The sequence below is a fragment of the Vespula pensylvanica genome, chromosome 14 (assembly GCF_014466175.1).
Source record: "Vespula pensylvanica isolate Volc-1 chromosome 14, ASM1446617v1, whole genome shotgun sequence".
Taxonomy (NCBI): Eukaryota; Metazoa; Arthropoda; class Insecta; order Hymenoptera; family Vespidae; genus Vespula; species Vespula pensylvanica.
In genome coordinates, this window is record NC_057698.1 from 849,834 (window position 1) to 876,099 (window position 26,266).

At 29.9% G+C, this 26,266-nt stretch overlaps 4 protein-coding genes and 1 long non-coding RNA gene across 12 annotated transcripts; 3 read left to right on the forward strand and 2 right to left on the reverse strand.

The window, feature by feature from the left end:
• Positions 1-72: 72 nt before the first annotated feature.
• LOC122634284 lies at positions 73-12,796 on the forward strand. Of its 4 annotated transcripts, none has more exons than XR_006328350.1 (7): positions 73-169; positions 6,823-6,954; positions 7,832-8,493; positions 8,661-8,710; positions 8,918-8,979; positions 9,703-10,240; positions 11,623-12,796. It is a non-coding gene; the product is annotated as an uncharacterized LOC122634284 (long non-coding RNA). The 4 variants fall into 4 exon arrangements; XR_006328353.1 differs by lacking the exon at positions 73-169 and having other exon boundaries at positions 6,826-6,954; positions 9,703-9,941; positions 10,025-10,240; XR_006328351.1 differs by lacking the exon at positions 73-169 and having other exon boundaries at positions 6,826-6,954; positions 9,703-9,928; positions 10,025-10,240.
• Positions 175-11,064, reverse strand: LOC122634281 (plipastatin synthase subunit B). Of its 2 annotated transcripts, XM_043823071.1 has the most exons (13): positions 10,335-11,062; positions 8,794-8,926; positions 8,410-8,688; positions 7,353-7,508; positions 6,788-7,014; positions 6,487-6,549; positions 5,548-5,758; positions 4,376-4,543; positions 2,769-2,965; positions 2,394-2,589; positions 1,792-2,152; positions 1,132-1,582; positions 175-880 (listed from the first exon to the last, which is right to left on the reverse strand). In XM_043823071.1, the coding sequence occupies exons 2-13, from the start codon at positions 8,924-8,926 to the stop codon at positions 740-742; spliced, it is 2,583 nt and encodes an 860-aa protein (XP_043679006.1). In that variant the 5' UTR covers positions 10,335-11,062; the 3' UTR covers positions 175-739. The 2 variants fall into 2 exon arrangements, with proteins under 2 accessions (XP_043679006.1, XP_043679008.1); XM_043823073.1 differs by lacking the exons at positions 2,394-2,589; positions 2,769-2,965 and having other exon boundaries at positions 10,335-11,064.
• Positions 12,797-16,661: 3,865 nt separating the features above from the next.
• On the forward strand, positions 16,662-18,102 carry LOC122634055 (U3 small nucleolar ribonucleoprotein protein IMP4). Of its 2 annotated transcripts, none has more exons than XM_043822623.1 (2): positions 16,662-17,894; positions 18,085-18,102. In XM_043822623.1, exon 1 carries the CDS (start codon positions 16,957-16,959, stop codon positions 17,890-17,892), a length of 936 nt encoding a protein of 311 aa, XP_043678558.1. In that variant the 5' UTR covers positions 16,662-16,956; the 3' UTR covers positions 17,893-17,894; positions 18,085-18,102. The 2 variants fall into 2 exon arrangements, with proteins under 2 accessions (XP_043678558.1, XP_043678559.1); XM_043822624.1 differs by lacking the exon at positions 18,085-18,102 and having other exon boundaries at positions 16,691-16,772; positions 16,927-17,991.
• On the forward strand, positions 18,085-20,774 carry LOC122634054 (HMG box-containing protein 4). Of its 3 annotated transcripts, none has more exons than XM_043822620.1 (6): positions 18,085-18,203; positions 18,274-18,417; positions 19,070-19,605; positions 19,664-19,739; positions 19,843-20,028; positions 20,298-20,774. In XM_043822620.1, exons 2-6 carry the CDS (start codon positions 18,285-18,287, stop codon positions 20,708-20,710), a joined length of 1,344 nt encoding a protein of 447 aa, XP_043678555.1. In that variant the 5' UTR covers positions 18,085-18,203; positions 18,274-18,284; the 3' UTR covers positions 20,711-20,774. The 3 variants fall into 3 exon arrangements, with proteins under 3 accessions (XP_043678555.1, XP_043678557.1, XP_043678556.1); XM_043822622.1 differs by having other exon boundaries at positions 20,367-20,774; XM_043822621.1 differs by having other exon boundaries at positions 19,076-19,605.
• Positions 20,775-21,104: 330 nt separating this feature from the next.
• Positions 21,105-26,119, reverse strand: LOC122634052 (glycine dehydrogenase (decarboxylating), mitochondrial). Its single transcript, XM_043822618.1, has 10 exons — positions 25,345-26,119; positions 25,183-25,261; positions 24,392-24,527; positions 23,923-24,313; positions 23,293-23,813; positions 22,910-23,192; positions 22,171-22,820; positions 21,623-22,086; positions 21,405-21,550; positions 21,105-21,330 (listed from the first exon to the last, which is right to left on the reverse strand). Exons 1-10 carry the CDS (start codon positions 25,543-25,545, stop codon positions 21,223-21,225), a joined length of 2,979 nt encoding a protein of 992 aa, XP_043678553.1. The 5' UTR covers positions 25,546-26,119; the 3' UTR covers positions 21,105-21,222.
• Between the last annotated feature and the right edge of the window lie 147 nt (positions 26,120-26,266).

Consider the following 26,266-nt stretch of genomic DNA (forward strand, 5'->3'; position numbering starts at 1 on the left):
AAAGAAGCGGGTATATACAAAAATAGCCATAGATGTCGCGTCGGACGCATTAACATATATATATATATATATGTGTGTGTATTTTTTAAAAGTTTTCAGTGTAACGAGTATATTGGGATCACAGTTGCGTGTGTTCGATTAGAAAGGATCTACTTGAAAATGAAACTCGGTGAGTGATTTGTTTTTCTTTTATTACATATTTAAATAAGATACAATAATTTAATCTCTATATCTAGTGTCTAGAAAAATTATCAAATATGTGTGTTCGCGAGTTTGACTAAAAAAGAAAAAGGATATGACATAGATTCATTTACCTAGATATACATATAGATATATACATATTTGTGTACAGATTAAGAGCGATATTTTGCTTGTATTTGATAAAAAGCAATTTTTTGGGAATGAAAGAAAATTAATTCGAAACTATGAAAACAGCTTTTTGGTTATGACAAAAAATTAAGTCCAAACGATATTAATTGCAGCCATCTTTATCTACTTTTTTTTGCATAATCTTAATAGTTAATGCGATGCGCATTTGTCATAAGTATTTTTTGTCCGCGATCTTTTTATATGTACGTATATTTATTTATTTATTTATTTAAAATATTAACCGAAAAATGTAGGATGTGTTACCGCGAAGACTTCACGAAAAAGTAGTGAAAATCTCTGCAAGATGTCGCTCGTACACGTACCAGGGCAGTCCTAAGCTATTTACACGCAATAAATTACAACAATCCTTCTAGTCGATCATTTTCAATGAACAAATTGCCACTTGAGAGTCTGGTGCCCTACCGAATGGCTTTGAATCATCCGGTGCTATATATTCGTTCACTCGATAGGTCAACATCGTTTCATACGCATATACGTCTATAGCAAGTTGCTAAAAATCCAAAAGAAAAAAAATTTGTCATTTTAGAAATTTGTTATTTTTTTTTCTTTATATAGAAGAGCAATTTGAAAAAAATTCTCTTCTTGTTTTATAAATTTCATTCTTAAAGTGAAACGCATCGTGAAACGAAAAAAATAAATTAAAAAAGCCGCGAATTTTTCAAATTGCCTTATTAGGTACGGATCTGTCGATAAGTTAGTTACTTTGCAGGTATCGATTATCGACCGAGAATAAAGAATTACCTGCGTCAAAGGGCTCGTATTCGTCGTGAAGATTCCAGCGTATTCCTTCTTCCTGGCAACTCTCAAACAATATTCTTCCATTTCTCCCATAATTATAACATTTTCCGCTGGTGCTAAATCGGAATGCGTTGCCATCATAAAATTATGTATTATCTGCCCCTTGCCTTTCGGTAATTTTTTTTCCCTAATTGGTTTTTCTAAATATTCGAGAAAATCAAAAACTATCGTCAATTTTGACTCAAGCTCGACTTCTGGCTCGTCCCATAGATCAAAATTCAAGCTAACGCCGATCACTCGATCGTCTTGAGACGATTTTACGACGAAACTTAAATCTTTTTCGACCAATGGCACCCATAACTTTTCCATCAATTTTCGATAATCCTCTCTGCTTATGTCATCTATCAACCATTGCTCTAAATCGGCTTTCGAATAGAAACTTTCTGTGATTATTCTGAAATAATGAGAAGGAAGAAAAATATGTTATAAAAGTCGTTCGTTGAAAAGACATAAGAAAATATCCTTAATTCCTTGTTTACTTAATCTCTGTAAATCTCAGACGCATGAAACCAACTTGGTTAAACTTTTAATTTGGTGTCAAGTGTAAGTCATGAAATATATATAAAAAAATAGTCCGTCTATACAAAGTACTAAGATACATACTTGATCGCATCCTCTTTGTGTGAATTGTTCAACATCTCGAAATGTCGTTGCTCCTCGTCAATGTTCTCTTTTAAAGTATCGTCCTTGGTGTTAGTCTTCAACAGTCTTAAAACATCGGCCAATGTTTTAGCCGTGATAAATTCCGTTATGCCAATGGAATAACCTTGATCCCTCAATTTCGTAACGGTGTAGATAGAATTCAAAGAATTTCCACCGAGTTCGTAAAAGTTTCCATCCAAATTTACCGTTCCTCGATTGCTCGCACCAATTACGGTTGCAATCGTGGGAAACAATACTTTGGCTTTCGCAAGATCCTCTTCTGATACACCAGTATAATCGCAATTAGCAATTTCGTCGTTCTCTAAACACGTCGAGAAAAGGTCGAGAGGAATGATCATCATTAAGTTTTCCAAGCAAGTCCTAATCGTCCGATTGTTAAAAAGTCGTTTACCAATGGATCTTTATCTCGAATGATTAATGTAACGACGATGCAGAGCTACGAAGTATCTACAATTTCTTAAGCTCTTTATGAAATCGCGTGTCTGCATTCAAAGATAAACACGAGAAAAGAAGGAAATAAATAAAAAATACGAATTACCTACCATTAACGAGCTTCGATGATTCATATTGCTTGAACAGCATCTGACGATCGGTTTTACCGTTCGTTAAAAGCGGTATGTGATTAACGATTATAACCTGAGGTTGCATATAAAGTGGCATTCTCTTTTGTAAGGCAACTTCGATCTCCCTACTACCGATCTTAGTTTCTTCCTTTACCGTTATAAACGCCAGCAATGCCTATTTATATATATATATAAAAAAAAAAAAATATCTTTTTATTACACTTGCAATCAGCTTTTATCGATTCTCTTATTAGAAATTTATGAGATCGATCTCCAGGGATCGATTTAAAACTTTGATCGACGTCGATAAAAAGATCAAGAAAAAGTTAGAAATATAAAAGAATTTCTTCTCACCTGCGACAAATCACCAGGCTTGTAACAAAGTACTACGGCCTTATCGATTTCCGGCATTCTCAAAACGATTTTTTCAATTTCGGAAAGATCGACCCTATGACCGCGAACTTTGACTTGAGAATCGACGCGCCCTTCGTAAACCATCGTCCCTTTCACGATTTTTGCGTAATCACCGGTCCGGAAAACTCTCGAGTATTCTGTCGATAAAACAAACGTTATTCCAAAATGGCGAATCGGAGTTTCTTTTTGCCTTTGCTATCTCATTTCTGACTCCCATTCGTTTGTTTGCTCGTAGCGTTAGCGATAAATAAATATACTTTCAAATTTTTGTCTTCTTCAAGAACGCCATTCGAACTGCTCATTAGCGTTACGTTAGATCTATCGGAATTATGGCTTGGACAAAATTAATTAAATATGACGAGACTTTTTTTAGAAGATTTTTCCTTCGTTTTTCCTTTTCATGGATTTACAGCGAACAGAAATATTGAAATCTATCGAGTTAATTAATTAACCATTCTATCCTTTTTTTCATACCTTTCTCTTTCTCTCTCTCTCTCTCTCTCTCTCTGTCTCTCTCTTTCTCTATTACTATTTAATACTATCTAATAAATTCTCAAACATTTACAATATACTCTTCTTATTTTTTTTATCTAGAGCATTCATGCTCTACTTTTTCAACTGGTTTCATTTTTACTGTGTCCCTTTTTTGATTGTTTATAAATGAGAGAAAGGAGATTACGAGTATTACAGAAAATATGTGTAGTGTGTGTGTGTGTGTGTGTGTGTGAATGTTAATATAATATTCAATGACTTCACATCCATCACAGAAATATAATAGGATCCATATTTATTGAATCACATAGAATTATAATTATTATCGATCGAACGTTAATTGATTGATATAACATTATAATTTAAGTGTATTTCGATCTAAGAACGAAGAAAATCGAATGAAAAAAATTATCTTATCTTGTCGAGTGTCAATAGATTGCGACAAAGTTCCAAACTTCAACTGAATTTAATTAACATCTATTATACATACGTAAATATCATGCTGTCTTACATAATTACTTGTTACTAAGAAAAGAGAAAGGAAAATATGAAGGAAAAATGAGCAAAGAGAGAGAGAGAGAGAAAGAAATATAAAAGCTTGAATCTATTAATTTGTTACGTATGTTGGACAGGACATATGACTGTTGCAAAAAAGCAAATTTAGACCATGTTGTTATGAAAAAAAGATAAATATAGTAGTACTAAGCGCAAAATATTTTACTTGTAGTAACGCATGACACTTAGTAGGATAGTGAAATAAAAGCAGCAAATATTTTTAGTAAATATTATGAAAAAATATGATGATAATGATAAATGATTATAATTAAAAGAGATTTATAAGATGAGCCAAAAATTCTTATGTGATTTTAAAAGTTAATCACTTTTTTCGAAGACTTTTAACGCTTGTAATTTTAAAACTTAAGCTTGTAGTTTTACACTCTGAGAATAAAAGAGTAATTGATTTTTAATAATCAATAAAATTAGAGAATTTTGGCTCGCCTTGCATAAATAGAGAAAAAAAAATATGTATTCAAAAATCGATGGAAAAAACCAACCTGGATCGATCGCATATGGATTATCCATAAATCGATGAGATTCTCGATCTCGCAAATAGCCAGCTGCCAAATTTCTACCAGCTACTAACAATTCGCCGATTTCTCCTTGAGGTACCAAACGCATATCTTGGTTAACTAAATAGACCATGCAATTATCTAAAGGATTGCCTGGAATGAAAATAGAAAAAATTCTATTAAAAAAAAAATTATTACTTTGCACGTAGAATTATTATAGATCATATATATATGAATATATATTTGAATATTCTAACTATATGTATATCTATATTAAATAGATATTGTATATTTGTGTGTGTGTGTGTGTACGTATACATAACTTTTACTAATTCAAATATTCTAATTCTATTATATTAAGTATAATAAGTTGTATGAAAGCAGATCATGAATGAGAAAAAAATGATCAAAAACGTAATATAAATTTATCAAAAATATATAATAAACATATATGGAAATGTAAGAGAAATGTAATACGATATCAACGTTTACGAAAATCGATAAAACATCGTTATTATTTATATAATAAATTAAAATAACAACAATAATAATAAATTAGAGTAGCATATCATTTAATAATAATAAATTAAATTTCATAGTCGAACAATTAAATTAATTTCTCTTTCAAAATTTTAAATTAAAATTTTCGAAACATTTCAAATGTCAAATATCTCATTTATGTCAATCTATATTCTTATATTTAATTGTAATTTCGAACGTTAAATTAGTTAAAGAAAAAAAAAAAAAAAAAAAAGCAGAAATGTTAACGGAAACATATGTGATGTTTCAAGAGTCTTCTTGGAGAAAATAATGTATTTCCGAAGAAATACGAATGTGTTCTAGATTTCATTGACTATAGAGAGTTTAGAATTAATATACGTATTACTTTGTTCTTGGTTAGTTGTCCAGGATCGATGTATACGCGAATTTTTTCGATTTCCTTGAGTTCGATTAATCAATATCGAATCATTTTAAACATTTTATCGTCTAGAGAAAATCAAAGAAAAATTTCTTTTTTTTTTTTTTTTTCAAAATTATTTGTCTGCGATATAGAACGAAGAGAATTGCTTGTCGTTTGATCACAGCTTGTTGTTGAAAATTAGTTAGATTAAAAAAGAAAAAGAAAAAAGAAATTTAAAAGAAGAAGGGAAACTTACCGATGGGTACTTTCTCTGATATCCTTAGATCGTTACGATCGCGCATTATATGATAAGTGACATCCCCCATGATCTCAGTGCTTCCATAAAAATTTGCCAACATTCTATTATCATCATGAAAGGTTACGAAGAACTGGTCTGCTAAGGAAATCGACAATGTTTCACCGGAACAAATCCAAAGTTTCAAAGAAGGCAATGAGTTCTGCTTATTCTGGAAGATAAAGAAAAAGTCAAATAGATCGAGATAAAATCTTTCTCTCGTCTACACAAAATTGCAAATAAGGCAACAAGTTTTGCTTATTTTGGTAGATCAAGAAAAAGTCGAATAGATCACGGTAAAATCTTTTTCTCCTTTGTAGAAAATTGCAAATAAAGTAATCGATTTTTGCTTATTCTAGAAGATCAGGAAAGGATCAAGATAAAATCTTTCTCAAGATAAAATCTTTCCTCCTGTGCAAAGTAATTCGAAATAAATTCGCTTTTGCAACTTGTCATCTTATATAAGGAGTACAAAATTCTTCAAATATATTCGATCAATAATTATAGCGATTAAATTTTATGAATGATCTTTATTACCTTTATAAAAGAGCCAATAAACTATGTATTTTATGGCAAATAATTGATAATGTTAATCGAGATTTACATTCGCATATTATCTATTTATCTCTCTTATTTCTTACTTCCCACGTTTTATACGCGTTATTATTTACGTAATATTTTCAATGAATTATTATGACGTCCTTGTATCGCTACTTCATTAGTATTAAGAATATGTACAAGAATTAGAAACAAGAGAGCGTGAACTAATAGCGACCTTGTTGTTTTTTTTCAATTTTGCTTTTTCTTTATTTTCACTTTTTTTTAAAAATTCGCAACTATTTTTGATATAATTTTCAATCAATCAATCGATCAATCGATCAATCGATTAATCGATCTTACCTGTAATTTAAGATACATCAGCATAGATTGTAGGAGAGATGGCACCAAGACCAGTCGTTGAATCTGAAAATGTAAATGTCGATTTTTTTTCAGCATATTAATCGGTGATGAAACAGGCACGAATGATTTCATATTTCCTACTGTTTACGTCTATATTATTTTTTTTTTACTTTTTTCCTGTCTTTTTTCTTCATCACCCCACCCTTATATATCTCTTATGTTTTGCTATAATTTCCATAAATATGTTTTTATCTTTCTTTTCTACGTATGTATAACAATTGCAAAAGGATTTAACTCTCACCTTGTGCTTTTCCAAAGATTGTACGAATTTTTCAGGATTTTTCGTTACTTCCCTGGGAACAATGACCAATGTACGTCCTTGTAACAAAGGACCCCAAATTTCTGGTACACTGTCGACGAACGTTAAAGCCGTTTTGAAGATGCAACGATTCTCTTCCGTCCAATAAGGTAATTCTCGCCATTGCCAGTTCAATCGATTTAAGATTGTCGAGTGACGTATCAGGACACCTTTATTTTTTTTTTATTTTTTATTTATTTCTTTTTTTTTAACGGTATCATTCGTGAGATTATGAGATGAGCAAAATAAATTGTACATAACAAATTGTATGTTTTGTTATTAAGAAAGATAATGATGTATAAAGACAGGGTTAAAAAAGTTTCTAAATGATTTGTAAAAATCAATTATATTCTTCCTCAAGATTCTTTGGGATAATCTTTTTTTTTTTTTTAAATTGTAAAACTACAAGCCAAATAAAAAAGTATCGAAAGGTGTAATCGATTTTTAATATCACCTAGAAACTTTTAGCCTATCTTGAAGTTTAAAAAAAGGATTAGCTTTTCATCACCTTTTGGAATTCCTGTACTACCGGAAGTGTAGAGTACGATAGCCAATTGTTTTGAATTCTCTTCATATTCCAAAATGTCGTCGCTTTCCATTCGAGCTTCGTCCAATAGTTGTTCATAAGTTTTCGTTATCGTCCCGGCATATAGCGAAATATCCGCTAAAAGTTGTTGATTTTTACCGAACTGCTTCCCAATATTCTTTTTCTTCTCTTTTATACTATTTTATACTATTTTTTACATATTAACATATGGTATTTTACGAAATTTCGAATATAAAAAATATATGTATATATTATATAAAAACTTATCGCAATTATTCTATATAAGTAATTCTTCTTCAGAGAAATCATGAAATACGAAGAAAATAATTTAAAAATTTATTAATGATAGAAACGATAAAGGATCTAATTCTCAATTAAACAAATTCCCGTATTTATATAAATAAATATGTTCGTTTTTTTTTCTTTTTTTTTTTTTTTAGAAATAAAATCAAACACTACAAAGACTACGAAAAACTATAAGAACGTAGTATAATACGTCATCGGCCGTGGAAATATCAGGAGATAAGGATCTATCATTGAGAGATTGACCATGACAAAGGAGGCTACGTTGTAAGCTTAACAAATAGTCTAATGCAAATTAAGACTATTCGTTAAGTTTTTGTTTAGTTAATTTAATTTCTTTTTGCATTCTTTTGAATAAATATCTATACGAATAATTAACGACGAAGTTGACTGAGCAATATCGTTTCGGTATTGATCGAATCTTGGACTTATGATAGAAGAAAGAAATGAAAAACAAAACAAAAAAAACAAGAAAAAAATTAAATGACCGCTCGTTTATTCTTTCTATCAAGGCTATTCTGAATAAATAATACAGGAAGTAGTTTCCTGATCAATCGAATAGCGGAAAGAACACACTCCTCATTAATAGCCTCAGGCTGCGATATTTTTCCATCAAAATCTTCAAGGTCTTCCCACTCAGTGATATATATATATATACATATGTATATATATATATATATCGAATGAATCGAAGGTTATCTTAAAAATTGCTTACCTTCTTTCTCGAGGATCACCACCATTGGTTCAGCCTCCTGCAAGATGTGTTTCAACCTCGTCAATGGGAATTCAGGGTCCAAAGGTAAATAAGCCATGCCAGCTTTCAATATCGATAATAAAATTATTGGTAATCTTTCGGTTGGTCTCATACAAACGGCTACCAAAGGTTGACCATCAATTCTAACTTTCTCCGGATATTTTCCTAATGCTCTTGCTAATCGATTCGTTAATTTATCTAACTTTTTGTAGGTCATTTCCCGTACCTCGCCGTTAACATCTAACAAATCAAAAAATCGAAGGTCAGTACGAAGTTGGAAATGTTATTACAACAAAATAAAGATCTTTCATTAATTAGAAATTTCGTTTCATTTATCATTTTCACCTTCGAAAATGATTGCAATGTCATCGACATGTCTACGTGCTGTCTCGCTGAACAATTTGTGAAGTAATTCCATCTCTTCGTTCCCGTTCACTTGGCGACCTTTTAAAATTGATTGTTGTTGCAGGGTACCCATCTAGAACCAGACATCAAAAATGGCATTGAAAGAGAATATTATTGTGATTTGAGGTAATAAAAATGTTAGTTTCTCTATGAGAATGAATATGATAAACGTAAGTGAACACTTACACCGATACTTTTAACGTGTAAAAAATATCTATCGATCATTCTAATAATGATCTGTTCGAAAGAAACGACGTTCTGTGAATCCTACAATTTGTTACTGCAAAAAAAAAAAAAAGAAAGAAAAAGAAAAAGGAGCGTTATCTTGCTACATTGCAATTAACCATCGTATCATCAACCGTAAATACATTAAAGGAAAAAAAAATGTTTGGTAAGTGATTTCTAGTCATTACGAAGGAGGAAGCAAGAGAAAGAAAAACATATGCCATTTACCCAATGTAATTTTTGTTGTAAAATTGTTAAAGAAGTACGTATATAAATGATTTATTGCAACAAGAAAAATATGTATTTAATTCAGTTTATAGATTACAAAAGATAAAAAAAGTGTTTAGTCATTTTCAAGGGATTATGTTTAATTGGTCACGTAATACAAGATTATATCTCATGATGTAGTAAGAAGAAATATATTTTGTCATTACTGTTTCTCTATTCTCTATTCGCGTTCTCATATGAAATTTCGTACGAGGATATAGTAGAAAACAGGACGAACGATCACTCGATTGATTTTCACAAATGATCCTACTTATCGTTTGAATCTTCGAAATATTTCTTAAAACATTTAATCTAAATAGTTAACGAACGATATAACAAAACGATCACATATTGTAGATGCAAGGAGTGAAATGACTACGAAATAATCATGGAGACTATGGCATAGATCGACCGTTTACGTAATCGTTTGTAGAAAATACGAAAGTTGGTCAACCAGTGTATCAACTACCAACGAAAAGTATCGTGAGATATTGGCAAAATACTTCGGGAATAATACATATATAAACGTTATATATTCTAAGCAAGAAAGTTGATCAACCAATGGATTAACTAACAGAGAGGGGTATTTATAAATAGTAAAATATTGGACGAAATACTTCAGAAATTATGCACATGTAAATGTTATACTTATATCTTACTTATCTCAAATTTTTTACAGCTTACGAAGTCTCAAGAAACTATCTAACCTGGTCGCATACGTGAATTATGATCGCTACATTGCTGTATCTCTAGAACTGAAATTATATATACTATAACGTGACTAATTGACACTTTACTGCGAGACTATCTTAAAGTAAATTAAACGCTCGTGTAAAATGTACTCGAGAAAAATGAAACTTATAAGGAACATTAGAACATATATTCATGAACACAGGTATGTAATGTGACACTAAACATTTGTAACAAGGCACACTGTATATCTTAATTGAGTCATATAAAGATCGTCGAAAGATATCTTCGATACTCACCACGTTGATATGATCAATACTCTTTCAAAAACGTCTATCTTCTCTCTGTCTTTTTCTTTGTTTTGTTATTAAAAGAACGATCTGTCGATTCTATACCTGCATAAAATTTTATGACACCGTATATAAACTCCTGTTTATACTTTCACTTATTGTAGATATTTTCGTCGTTTTTTACTTTTTCTTTCACGAGTGGATCTCACAATGTGCTCTTTCGAGCGTAGAAACAAAATTGTTTCTTTCAACTAGTTTTCTACGCAGCTGAAATATATATATATATATATATACATATACACACACATATATTTATATTGAGAGGAAAATATGGGGGAAGCCCGATTGTCTCTCTTGTGTTCAAATCTTTCTCTTCCTCTTTCACTTGACTCTCTCTCCTTCTCGCGAACGCTCTTTTCCTCTCTCTTTCCCTCTCTCCCTCTCTCTTTGTCTTTCTTTATCAAATGAGGCACATTTGAGTGCCACCAATAAATGGCGCTATTATCTTCTTTTTCTTCTTCTATATCTTCTTCTTAATCGTCTTCCTCTTATTTCAGCAATTTGTAGTTGGATAGGAGCAAGAAGAAAAATTTGCTGCAATATAGTAGAATACGTCCTCGTGCTCGTCGTTCTTTTCAGGTCTTTCTCCGCGCATCGGTATCAGCCTGCTCACCGAGATGGAACTGTATCCTCCCGTTAACTCGCCAGCTTTTATACATTCGCAGCAGCGCTCCAACTCTCTGCGGTGCTGGCACTCTTTCGTTCTATGGACACGACAATTCCCTGCTATGAACCCTACTGAATTGTCTAGAGCAGGGCTTCCCAAACTCTTACGAGCCGAGACCCACTTTCGAAAACGATAGAAATTTGTACCTCTCGCTTGACAGTGTAATTACTCTCGAAAGTTGATTGATAATTATCAATTGAAAATTGATTTCGCATAGATTTACTATAGTATCTTTACTATCTATGCTTTACGCATAGATTGATTTCGTATAGTTTAGTTTTCTATGAGAAAAAACTGAATACAAAATATTTAATTCTCTTGTGATCTTTATCTGAATCGATTTTCAATTATTCATCCGACATGTTCTATTAATATAAATATGTAAACTATTTTCACATATATTTTAATATTTTACGCGAGCCACGCTTTAGGAATCTCTGATCTAGATTTCTCTATAACTCTTCTTTAAAAATTATAGACAAATTTCTGCTATAATTGTTCCGACTAACTTTGAATTATTTTCAATGAATTTCAATCTAAATATTTCTTTTTTTTTTTTTTTTCTTTCAGGGTCTGACTGAAAATGAAATCTGATGATTATCAAAGATATTTGAAAATTCGCGATAATTTTAAAAGATAAAGAAGAATGATTTAAGAGGAAGGAAGTTGCGATAAGATTTCTTTCATTGACGTATTAAATTTTTTTCGTGTATAAACCTTGAGAAAGATTGTATTATTAGCTTTAAAAACTTTCGACGGTCGTTTTGTCTTAAAAATGATAGATATTAATTTATTTCCAACGATGAAAAATCTCAAGTGAACTTTCATAGATTAGATTGAAAATAACATTCCTATATTCGCCAATTTTTACACATTGAAACTTTAATTTCATCGCTACGTCGAAAGATTCGTTTGATTAGAAGAAATTCTTTTTCTTTCGATGAAATTCGATGAAGTAATCGATGAAGTTTTTTAATTATTTTCCTTACAAGAAGGCACCGATTGTAAAAGTCATAATGACTAATCATCGGGTTAAGCAATTTTGAATATTTTCATTCCTTTAACATTAAACAGTTTATATTCCTTTAACATTAAACAGGATAAGTCGAAAATGATTTTTGGAAATCAATTAATGCTCTTTCTCTACAAATATTTTTGACATAAAAATGTTAAAGCACATAACTTTTATTCAGAAAATTGAAGTGTAATATTATATCAAGTAAATATTTACTAAGTAGATATTTACGAGTGTGCTATCACCAATCTATCCTTACTTCTACTAGTGCTGTTACTACTACTACTATTGAATAAGACTACTTTATCAACAATGAGAAAGTGAATGACTTTAACTCTCCTCGTCAGCTCTTTTACAAGAAGGAGATATCATCTTTGGATAATTCTCGTGCAGGCGTCAAAGTCTCTCGCAATCGATACCTCCAAGATAAAACAAACACGGTAGTCGTAGATATCAGATGTAAAATTATCTAAGACATCTTTCTAAGATGAATATGTATACATATGTGTATATATGTATGTATGTATGTATGCATGTATATAGATATACAACTATTCTATAGTTTACATATGTTTAGCTATGAGTAATTGTATTTGATAATGGCTCACACGACAGTCATCTATGCGTTTCTTTTATCGGCGAGTGCAAAGTCAGTAATAATGATTTTATAATCACGGCTATTAAAAATATTTGTCGATAACTCAAAAAAAAAAAAAAGAAAAAGAAGAAGGAGAAGGAAAATAATTATTTACAATTTAGACAATATTTACGATCTTTAAAGATTCATCGTGACGATTTATAGTGTTCATTTTCGGAGAGTCATGTGTATTTTTTTTTTTTTTTTTTAGATTCTTGTTTGCGACAGAAAATATTAGTTCTACAATTACAGTAAGATTGATCAGGTTACTCGCTTACTTCGTTTTGTTTACTTCTCGACTTTGACGCGTTCAAACGTCTTGTTTATTTAAATATTTACGTGTACTAAATAGTTATCATTATTATTGTTATTGTTGCTGTTACAGGAGAGTCACGTATATCTCAATGATATATCTCTTATAAACATTACGAATGTTATGATCGTTACGAAAGTATATCAGTATATATCTTGATTAGATACAGTTTAGAAGCCAATACTCGTTCTTGAATAATATATAATTCTGTCGATATTTCAGCAAAGGAATTTAATCGTAATATAATTTTTACGTAGTCACTTTGTAATTTCACGAGAAAAAAAATAAGAACGAGGACAGCCTCGACCGAGAGCCAGTGAATTGTTAAGTTTTTACTTAACAGTTTCCCTTGAACAATTATGTATATATGTATATATGCATGTACATGTATGTATCTGTTTGTGTGCGTGTATATATATATATATATATATATATATATATATATGTACGTGTATCTCTTTTTATTATTTTGTTGTTATTCTCCCTTAGTTTTTCGCAAGGTAACAGAATCCGTTCCTTTCAACGATGAAATTATTTGTAATACTCGAAAACTCTTCAACAAATTTTACATTTAAAATCAAACAATGTTCATCGATTAACATTAAAACTATCAACAATATATTTTATTCCGATGTATTAAGGTATATTTTATATGTTAAATTTCCGTTTAAAAGCAATCTTTTCCGTAATGTTATTTTTCTAATTATTGATCTCTACGGTTAAAGGAAAATACGACAAGCGCAAATATTAATTAGAAAAATACAAAAAAGAAAGAAAGAAAAAAAATGAAACTATGTAAATTCTATTGAAAAAGACGTTCTCATTTATGCTCGAGTTACAAGATGGGAATTCCAATCTCGAGAACGTTTTCGGGATTTCCATTCAACTTCCTTCGAGTATACAACAGTTTCTTCAAATCGTAACACCGTCATTGAAATGTCGCTTAAGAGGAAACACGAATAACAAAAAAAAGAAAAGGAAATCAATGTTTGAACAAATTTCGATTTACGCGTACATTGCAACTAATAGAAACCAAGTAAATGTATATGTATATATATATATATACATTTAATTATTTTTATAATATTATTATCTTTATTAATTAACTTTATAATAATTATCTTTATTATATATTGTAATCAATTATTTTTACTCCCATTTGCAATACATATGAAAGTATTTATAAATTATGAGAGAGAAAAAAAATAATGACCTTTTAAGATTTACACACTCAATGTATCAAGTCCCACATTAGATTCTAATTTACATTCCTTTCAAATCTTACGTAAGGGCAAAAATTAATTCACGAAAGTTTACTTGATAATTATTATACTTGGCCTTTTTTCTTTTTCTATTTTTCTCTTGATTTCTTATATTTTTTGTATTTTTCAATCTCGCAATCATTTACGTCTAATTAATAGTTATCTCATAGCACATACAACGTTGTTGATCGCAATTCTTCTATAATACATTGCTACAAAATTACGGATGCGTATCCAATTACGATAAATATCAAATTGCCATCAATATAGTCATCAAAGAATAAGATTTCAAATTAGATATGTATGTCTAGTTTTAAATTATGAAAATTGTTTCGGATGGAAAAAGAATCTCATATTTGCAGATTTGCATTACATGTAATTGTGGAATATATCTCTTTCTTTTTTTTTAAGATGATACATCTTATATTACTTATCAATCATTCATGATCTTTTCCAAGCCAACGACAAATACCACGAAAGAGAGAGAGAAAAAGAGAGAGAGAGAAAGAAGAAAAAACAAAAACAAAGTACATAGAATAAGCGTGGTACTTTAGATGTGTCACGTCGATACTACGATGAAAATATATATATACACATACACATGTATAATACATATATCTTATTTTCTTTCATGAATCATCGATTTCTTTGAATTGATTAATATCTTGTAATAATTGAATTATTATGACTACTGTTGGTCATTTAAATGTGTGTTTTAAAAAATTAGATTTAATCAGAGATTCCAAATTTGTCGTAAATATTAAAATATGTGAGAGTACTTTACGTATTCATAATAGGAAAGTTTTACTCATTGAGAATCGTTGGATGAATAATTCAAAATCAATTTAATTAAAAATAACATTTGAGAATTAATACTTATCTCGTATTTTCCTCACAGCTTGTAGATCTACATTTACATCGCATATCTGTTTTGAATTCATTATCGATTAACTCTTGGCAGCAATTATTATATTTTCGACTGGGCTGAGAAAAACAATGTCGTATTCGAAAGTGGGACATAAAGATTTGGAAAACTCTAAATTAAAATATACGATGGAATTTTTTTAATTCGTTTATCCTTTTCAACATTGTTACACAAATCATTAGTGGAAATCTATGAAAGGGTCTATTTCTTCGTTTAACCTTCGAAACACAGACTACTTTTTATAATATACAATGTATAGGCAAACTAAAGAAGTTTCATTAGATCCCATCGTTAACAAGCAAATCTAATTGATGTTACATAGCGATTATGTCTTTATGAAACATCGACATTGATGTATCAATCTTCTTCTTTTTTTTTTTTTTTTTTTTTTATTCAAGGTAGATACACATATACATACATACGCACGTATCATATATAGAAGTTATAATGTAGCAGGAAGACAGGAAGACATGTTTTATCGTACATGTTTAATATAGGAAAAAACAAGCAAGACGAAAATGTAAAAGTATCCTCATCAATGATGTGTGATGTATCGTCGACAACATCGCTCATTCATTGGCTAAATCGTTGTTCAAGGTAGGGTGTTAATCGTTAGTCTCTTCTATCTATGTAGTAGTAACACGAGCATTAGATAGGTGAATATTTGCGTGTTACGTAACTCCGATTGACCGTCTAATTGAGTCAAGTGGCGGGAACAATAGCTCATGTCTATTCGCTTACCCAGACACTGTCGAACAATCAATATTGAATTCTTTAATCCATCGCATCCGCGTTAATTTTTTTTTTTATTTTGACGATATGAACGGCTTGTCGTATATATATATATATATACAATATAATAAAAGGATTAAAAGTGCAAAACCGAATGCAACGCATGATATATAATCAAAGCGATGGATTTGATCGATATAAACATCATTCAAAGCTAAGATATTTATCATATTGATCATATAATGTTAACATTCATAATGTTGGCATCATCTCTTAATAATACTATATATAATAAATTTATTAATTTAATCATATTAATAATCTATTCTACGATTCTATGAAAATGATTTATATTCAGTAAATAATTACGATTTACAAATATTATTGCAGATGGTAATTACAGAACAAATGGTTTTGGAGGTTTCTTCGTTGTCGGTAATTTCATTAGGGTTTTTTCTCTTTATCGACGTAATTTTGTATATTAACGATAGTTGGTAAGAAGTGAGCCTTAAGATTCGGTCGGTAACTTGTTATTATATCGAAATATAGGGTTCTTTTTTATCGATATATTTTTTATTTATTTTCTTTTGAAAAATGCATAAATCTTCAAGCACTTACTAAGAGATGTATTTTATTTTATTTATATACAATGATTAGTATATATATTCGTAAAGATATTAGTTGAAATAATATTCATAATAAATACGGTTGTCTATTGATTTTATTTGTAAAACTAGAGGTCACTTGACTCTAAGCAGTCACTACAAAACACAAAGCACGTACGATACCTTCATTCTTGTTCTCTGTTTCAGTTCAGTTTATTATCAAGCGAACACGTGAGTGTAGAGGACGTGCAATAAAATTTATTCTTCTTATTACCTTCTGTAGAATTCACAGAAGCATACGTTAGAAAAGCACACGTGAATTTTTGAACATAACCTATAAGGAAATATTAAAACTATCATAATATTTAAATATTCTCTTTTATAGTAAAATTGTATAAAAAGATATTAGGTTAAAATGTTACGGAGACAAGCACGACTTCGAAGAGAATACCTTTATAGAAAGTCCGTTCAAGATAAATTGAAGAGTATTCAAGAGAAAAAGGATAAGTTGAAACGTAGTTTGGAAGAAAACATTCCAATACATCCAGATTTACGAAAAAGTGCTTTATCGTTACAACAAAAGATAGAATGGGAAGATTTAGGACCAGAATTAGCAGTGACTATGAGTACAGAAGTCGGTGGAACTGTAGCCTCCCATGAGGATGACGAATATCGTTGGGCAGGAGTTGAAAATCCAAAAATCGTTGTTACAACTTCTCGTGATCCTAGTTCAAGGCTTAAAATGTTTGTGAAAGAATTACGTTTAATTCTACCTAATTCGCAAAGAATGAATCGTGGTAATTATGAAATGAAACAATTGATACATGCATGTCGGGCAAATGATGTAACAGATTTTGTAATTGTTCACGAACATAGAGGCATTCCGGATACTCTTGTAATATGTCATTTACCTTATGGACCAACTGCATATTTTACTATATCAGATGTTATTATGCGACATGATATACCAGAAATTGGAACTATGTCAGAAGAGTATCCTCATTTGATATTCCATAATTTTAAAACAAAGTTAGCTAATAGAATAATGAGCATTCTCAAATATTTATTCCCTGTTCCAAAAGAAGAAAGTAAAAGAGTTATTACTTTTGCCAATCATGATGATTATATATGTTTTCGCCATCACACTTATAAGAAAGTAAATGGAAAAGATATTGAGCTGAAAGAAGTTGGACCAAGGTTCCAATTAAAATTATATGAAATCAAATTAGGAACATTAGATGCAGCCAATGCTGCTGATACGGAATGGGCATTAAGACCATATATGAATACCACGCATAAAAGAAGATTTTTATCTAATGACGATGGCTGGCAACAAGAGGACGAAATTTAATTGTAATATATAAAATAAGATTAAAGAAAAAAAAAAAAAAACGAATTACTGTATACAATATAAGGCTTACATTTTTAATAAAAGAAAACGTTTTTTATATTTCGAAACGTCACAATTAATAATTTGTAAATTTTTTTGATATATATTTATTTTAATATATATTTACTTTTAATATATATTTATCTCGGGAAGGACAAATGTACATCGGATACGATTTAAATAACGCGCCAAACCGGAATATAAGATGACATGCGCGTTGATTCTAGTATCCTTTGCACTTGTTTTTAAAAACAACATTAGTAAATAATCTTGTGCGTATATAACAGGCTTTATCGTAAAAATAGTAAAAGAATTTTATCCTTAAGATAATATTATTTTTAGGCTTATTTTGCATGATGCAAAGCAATATTCGAAAGCCCGCGAAATCTAAGGAGTCATCACGGCGCAAGAAGCATTCGAAGATTTCCGATCGGAAGGCTGGTACAATGGATGTATTCGTGTCGCCAAAACGTCAGAAAAGTGACGGTGAGAGATATTAATATATTATTTTAGAAAACGTCAAGTAGATTGAATGCTTGTTTGCTGATATTGCTTGCAGTATTTTGCACGATATGCGTGCATGAAGCATAAATTTATTGATTCTTTCGCAATATTTACTCAGAGTCGTATTTTGGTTAGTAGCGCTTCTGTATGCAGCGGAATGTAAACAAACTAAAGTGGTGTATGGTCATTTCGTGGTTAAATTTTTTATATTTGCATAATACAAATAATATCATATTAACATAAAAGAAAATGCATTTGAAATAAAAATGATAAAAATAATATTATATAATACAAGTATATGTAACTTTTTGTAGTATAGCTTTAACATCCATTACAAATATCTGTTTGATAGCTCATAAATAGATTTGCTCATAGATAAATTGCGTTTGGCGTGATTCACACGTACATTTATAGCATAATTTTATTAATTTTTTATATTAATTCTCGTATATATATGAAAACCAAGTAATAAATACCACAAGAAGTACCTTCACACCCTTAGTATTTTGTATTTTTATCATTTGCAAAGCAGTAGTATTTTTAATTGCAGGTAATTTATCATATAGTTTTATGCTATAAATTATTTTGGACCCTATTCTTTTCTTGGCAAGGTGCAGTCTGCTTTATATTTCAGATCTAGAGGTCACAGGGATTTCCCGAAGTGGCCGTGTAAGAAAGAAATCTTCTAAGCTCGTTGATTTTGAATCACCTGATGACTTTTCGGAAAATAAATACAAGCGACAGAAAACACAGTTACAAGCATCGCAATTATTGGAACAGTATGAAGCACAACATCATATATCTCCAAGCCAAATTCAACAAACTCATGTTGGACGACAAAGAAAAAATTCAGGGTCACATTCGGGACAACAAAGAGTTAAAGCAGAACCAATATCTGATAATGAAGGTCAGTCATCGGCATCGGATTCTGATGATCCCAGTGGGTTGAACGAGGATGAACGGTATAGCATGGATTCTGGAAGCGACGATGAAGTAGATCCTCTGATGATTGATGACAGAGAAACCGGATTTAGAAAATTAGAACCACCAGGTCAGGAAACACCTTCTCAAGCAAATAGTTTATATATGCTTGAAAAATGTAAAAAAAAATTAATTATTAAGGATGGCAAAATAATAGGCAGAATGAAGGCACAACGTAAAGATAAAGGGGTATGTACAAACAGAAATAGTTGGAAAATAAATTGTGTATAAATTCATAATTTTTCAGAAAACAAGATTTACTGCTTATATGTTATGGGCTAAAGAAATAAGGCAAGAACTACTGGAACAATGTCCTTATATGGGTATGCATATGCTTTCTTAGTTTTCTCTTCTGTACAAGCATAGTATAAATAGCCCTTTGTCTTATTAGAGTACTCTTGTTTTATTGATTATTGCTTTTTATAGATTTTGCTGCAATTTCTAAACGATTAGGTGAACTTTGGGCCACAGTGCCAAACCTGGAGAAATATAACTGGCGTAGACGCGCGAAGCGTTTAGCAGCAAAACCTCATTCTGTGCCTACCAATAAAGATGAGTCTGTTTGGAAAATGCCACCACCTGCTTCTCGAAAAAAGTTCATAAATAAACTTGGTGGGTCAATTGATATTTCCAAATAATTAATTGTTAATGAAAATTGTTATGATGTTGTTAAATTTATATGCTAGACGACTCATCTTAATCTGCTTTATTGCACGTGCATTAGCTAAAGAATTGTTGAATCAGATCTTATTTGTAGTATAGCGTTGAATTATTTTATAGATATCAGGCTATGAATATTTTATATGTATATAAATAGTATGTATAGTGATCCAAGTACAGTTCTGTAATATTTTAATGTATTTATCTGTTTTGCATTACAGGTAATGGAAAAGAAACTAAACCAATCTCTTCAAAAAAAACTCTCCAGTTAGGCGTACCTTCTGTTATAGGAAATGTGCCTGTGTCACCTCCAACAAATAAAAGTGGGAAAGATTTGGTTAATGAACCTATAATAGGTACAGGAATGTACAAAGTGATTGGAACTCAGCCCATTGATGTCGCGGCACATCTTAAATTACTTGGTGAAAGTTTAACCATTATAGGTGAACGTTTAAAAGAACATGATGGTCAAATAGCAGTTTCGGGTAGTTTGTCAGTATTACTGGATTCGTTGCTCTGTGCACTAGGTCCTTTGATATGCCTTACACAACAGGTACCAGAAATTAATGGAGCCCAACACGAAACATTATCACAAATGCTTGACAATATCGCATATCTTATGCCTGGTTTGTAATATAGATGTATATGGAAACGCGTGTAAATATGGAAAATAACTAAATATAAAGAAATTAATAATACGTTTCTTTATTTTTTAATGAAAAAACAATTAATAATATCTATAGACGAATAAATATTGGAAAATGTACAAATTAAAGATATAGTCTCTATATATGAAGACATTTTTTTATCATGTACAATGAAAACAATACAAGACATAAGGTACAAGACGCGATCGTAATTATAGATCTATAATTAAAGAACTTGTTATATATATAAATAATTCATTGCATTCATATCTCCAAAAATATATAATTTTATTTCACTTATCAGTTTTAAAAGTTATGCTCTTAACGAAATGTATATATATATATATACATTTATATATACATATATGTGTGTGTATATATATAATATATATATATACACATATATACAAATGATACTATATGTGTACAAAAATATAAATAAATACTTATGTAAATCTATTATAAATAACTGTACAAAAAAAATATTTGAAGCAACTAATTAATATGATGCAACAGGTGGACAGATACAAAACAAATTTTTATCTCCATATGTATCATCTATTCGACCCACGCTAGGCCAAATCTTATTACTCTTCTTTACAAATGGCTGGAATAACAATATATTAATTTTTCATTAATTTGAATCTTTAATTAGCGATTTCTTAAAATAGTAGTACTTACAGCAGGGAAAGCAGCTATTTCTCGAGAATATGGTAAATCCCAATCTTTTACAATAACTTGTAATTGTGTATGAGGTGCGTTCTTTAAAGGATTTTGAATTATATCAAACTTGCCGTTTTCGATATTATTAATTTCATTTTTTATGGCTGCAAAAATATATATATTCAAGTAAATGTGATATTCTAAATATTATATTGGTATTTGTATATAAAACGTACAAATAAGAGCATCACAGAATCTATCTAGTTCAGCTTTGTCTTCTGATTCAGTTGGTTCAATCATTAAAGTCCCTGCTACAGGCCAACTCATAGTAGGAGCATGAAAACCATAATCCATTAATCTTTTAGCTATGTCTACTGCTTCAATATTTGCAGTCTTCTTAAAGTCTCGTACATCCAAGATAAATTCATGGGCAACTAATCCTGCTCTACCTTTATATAGTGTTTTGTAATAGTTTTCTAATTTCTTACTCATATAATTTGCATTAAGAATAGCCACTTGTGTTGCTTTACGTAAACCTTTTGGTCCCATCATTTTTATATAACCCCATGAGATTGGTAGTATAGCAGACGAACCAAAAGGAGCTGCCGATACAGCACCAGATTCTCTTAAAGTTTTTACATTGTTAACCGTAGAATTTATCACAGGATGATTTGGAAGAAAAGGTGCAAGATGTTTCTTCCTGTAAATATATAATTTCATTATTTTTTGAAGATATTTATCTTAAAAAAGAAAGAAAAAAAAAAGCATAAGATCAATTACGTACACACCGATTGGTCCCATTCCAGGACCACCTCCACCATGAGGTATACAAAATGTTTTGTGTAAATTAAGATGTGATACGTCGCTACCATAATCTCCAGGTCGACATAAACCAACTTGAGCATTCATATTTGCACCATCGAGATATACTTGACCACCAGCATTATGAACTAAAGTACATATATCTCCAATGGTATCTTCAAATACTCCATTTGTTGATGGATATGTTATCATTAAACATGATAATGTTTCCTGATATTTTTCTATTAATTCTTTCAAGTGTACAATATCGATAGAACCATCTTTGCATACAAATATAGGTTTCACTTGCATGCCAGCCATTTGTGCAGAAGCTGGATTTGTTCCATGAGCAGATACAGGAATCAAACAAACTCTTCGATGGTTAGCTCCTCTTGATTCATGATAACAATGTATAGCTCTTAAACCTGCATATTCACCTTGAGCTCCACTATTTGGTTGAAAACTAATATTATCATATCCCGTTATGGCACAAAGATCTTCTTCTAATTCTGAAAATAATTGTTGATATCCTTGTGCTTGCTCTATTGGTGCAAAAGGATGTATATCTGTGAATCCTCGTAAGCTACACGGCATCATTTCGGTTGTTGAATTCAGTTTCATTGTACAAGAACCCTATTATATAATTTAAAATTATAATATGTAATGGTTTATATAATTAATTATTATCATTACATAATTTCATTGTAAAGTAATATACTTACTAAAGGAATCATACTATGCACAAGAGATACATCTTTATTTTCCAAATACTTCATATATCTTACTATTCTGGTTTCAGAATGATGAGTTTTAAATACAGGATGTTGTAAATATAAAGAAGTACGCTTAAAAGAGGAATGATCCAAGGATTGATTATTTAAAGAATTAGATTTAATAATTTCTTCAACTGTCATGTTTGTAGAAAAAATGTTGAGGAGATCATTCACATCCTGTATTGTAGTTGTCTCATCAAGAGATATACCAATTGATTTATCTGGGAAGTACCTACAAAAATATATTTATCTATAAAACTTCAAAAAATATCAATTAAATAAATAAATATTGATAAGAGAAAAATAAATAATGATAAAAGAAAAATATTTACCTTAAATTAATTTTAGCTTTACTGGCATTGTCTTTTAAAACATTTAGTGGAATACTTGGTAATATCTGTATAGTATCAAAAAAATACTTATTATTTATTTTATTCCCAGCAGATTGTAAACCTTTAGCAAGAATTATCGTCAAATTATGTATTCTTGAAGCAATATTTCTGATTCCTTCAGGACCATGATACACAGCATACATTGCAGACATATTTGCTAATAATGCTTGTGCAGTGCAGATATTACTAGTTGCTCTATCTCGTTTGATGTGTTGTTCGCGCGTTTGAAGAGTTAAACGGTATGCATTTTGCCCATTAGAATCTCTTGTGACCCCTACCATTCTACCAGGCATTAAACGTACAAATTCTTTTTTGCAGGCAAAAAATCCTGCATGAGGACCTCCATATCCAAGTGGTACACCAAATCTTTGGCTTGTTCCAATGCAAACATCTACAGAAAATTTACTTGGTGGTTCAATTAGAGCTAATGCCAATAAATCAGTGGCAGCACAAACAATAGTCTAAAAATATATAATACAAATATAAATATTATATGTCCATATACATATATTACTTAGAAATATTTATTAGATTCTTCTATGTTTCAAACAATTCATTTGATACACATACTCCATCAGCTTGTGCTTTTTTTGTAACTTCAGAGAAATCATAGATAGATCCAGTTGTATCAGGATATTGCAAAAGAATACCAGATATATCCTTCTTGCTAGTATCAATATGAAAAATATTTCCAATTTCTAGATCAAGATCAAGTGAAGTAGCACGAGTAGCAATAACACCAATTGTTTGAGGATGCACTTTATCAGACACAAATAATTTTTTTCTCTTATTTTGCCTATGAGCAAGAGCCAAAGCTTCTGCTGCAGCAGTTCCTTCATCCAAAAGAGATGCATTTGCCATTTGCATTCCAGTCAAATCACATATCATAGTTTGATAATTTAATAATCCTTCAAGTCTACCTTGAGAAATTTCTGGCTGATAAGGTGTATATTGTGTTGTCCTTTAATAGAATAAATTATATCAATTTTTGTTATCATAAATATGTTTTATCGCATAGTTTGGATTTAAATTAATTTACCATCCAGGGTTCTCAAAAATATTTCTCATTATGGTATGAGGTACACAACAGTTATGATAACCCATTCCAATATAAGAACGCCACACTTCATTCTTTTCCGAAATTTTTGTTATTCTTTTAATTAATTCATATTCAGCTAAAACAAAAATATAATATACAATTTCATATTTACTATAATATCTGATTAAGAGTACAAAGAATTAGTCAATACTATTAAATAATACAAAAAAAAAAAAAAATGTATAATAAAAACATTACAGATAATCACGATTTAAATGTAGTATTGTGTTGAAAGAATCACGTGGATGTTAACTTAAATCACGAGATTGACCTATGACTCTAGATAAGCAACATGTGTCACAAGAAAAACTGATATGTTTCATTCAAATAAATATACACACACACATACACGCATATTATACTACTATATATATATATGTATATTAATTAAATAATATTTTTGGTATATAACATATACCGTGTATTACAGAAATTAATATGTAAAACAATGATACATTTAAATAATATAATCACAATATAAATGTACTTTTTTAAATGATACTATAAAAATCTTGTATTTCTTAATTTACGATTACGATATACGAAGGGTTATCACATTTTCGTAGTTATCACAATAGTAGTCTCGTGAGTTCTCACGTTTTGTAAAGTCTTCTTGATAATATGCATAGAGTAATATATAATATGGAACAATATGTGTGATTATTAATTTACAATTATTATAATAATTTATTTCTTATGAGATTTTAATGATTTTATAAAAAATTACTTACTAATTGGCTGTTCAATATTTAAATCTTTAGTATGAAGGATATGACCTGGTATAGCAGTTTTGCTTAATTCTTCAAGATTCTAAAATAAATTGTATGTATAAAATAGATTTGCAAGGGTTATAATATATAATAATTTCTATTAAAGTCACATATATATCTTACCTTAAAACCAATAGTTTGCAACATTTTTGTTAATTCATATTCTCTAGGCCCAATATGTCTGTTTTGAAACTCATCTTTTTGAGGAAGTAGCCTTTCAATATTTGTTGCTGTAGTACTATTATATTTATGTATATGTAATGGTATTTTACTATGTTTACACAATTGTTTTGAACACTGTGTTACTCTCAAAGAACAATACATTTTAATATTTAATACCAAAATGTGAATATTATTGTAGTCTATGCACTGTAGCTATTATGTTATTATTATGAAGTGTTAGCACTATCAACAACATGGAACAATATGAAGAAACTAAGAAAATTCATTACAGTAGAGAGATTTTATACTCCGTAAACTGCTATCACCAAATGATGTCACAATCACTGATTACAATATGAACTTTTCTAACCTTGAGTTATAGATCATTTACAGTAACATTACAAAACATTATCTTTGTAACATTACAAATTTATCTTTAGAATGAAATCTATAAACAACATTTTTCATTTTAATAATAGAACCATGTTAAATTTTAATGTATTGTATCTGAGTGTACTTTCATTATCAATCAAGTAAAATCTTAAAGATTATTAGTTTAAATAGTTTGTATGTACATACTTTATCAAAACTAATTCATGTTTACTGCATCAAAGGAAAACAATGTTGAAACAAAAACATATACTTTTACTGATATTAACATTTGAACTCTAACTAAATGAACAATAATCAGAAGAATAAATACAAATTTATTCTTGAATCCTGTCTATAATTACAGATACAATTATTATATAGTATATTCCTACGCTATGCCTCAGAGAAATATTATAAAATTATAATAAATTTATAGCATAATAATATTTATATGTAAGAAGATGGATTAAGATCAGGGATATAATTAACATAATGAATAGAAAATATGAAT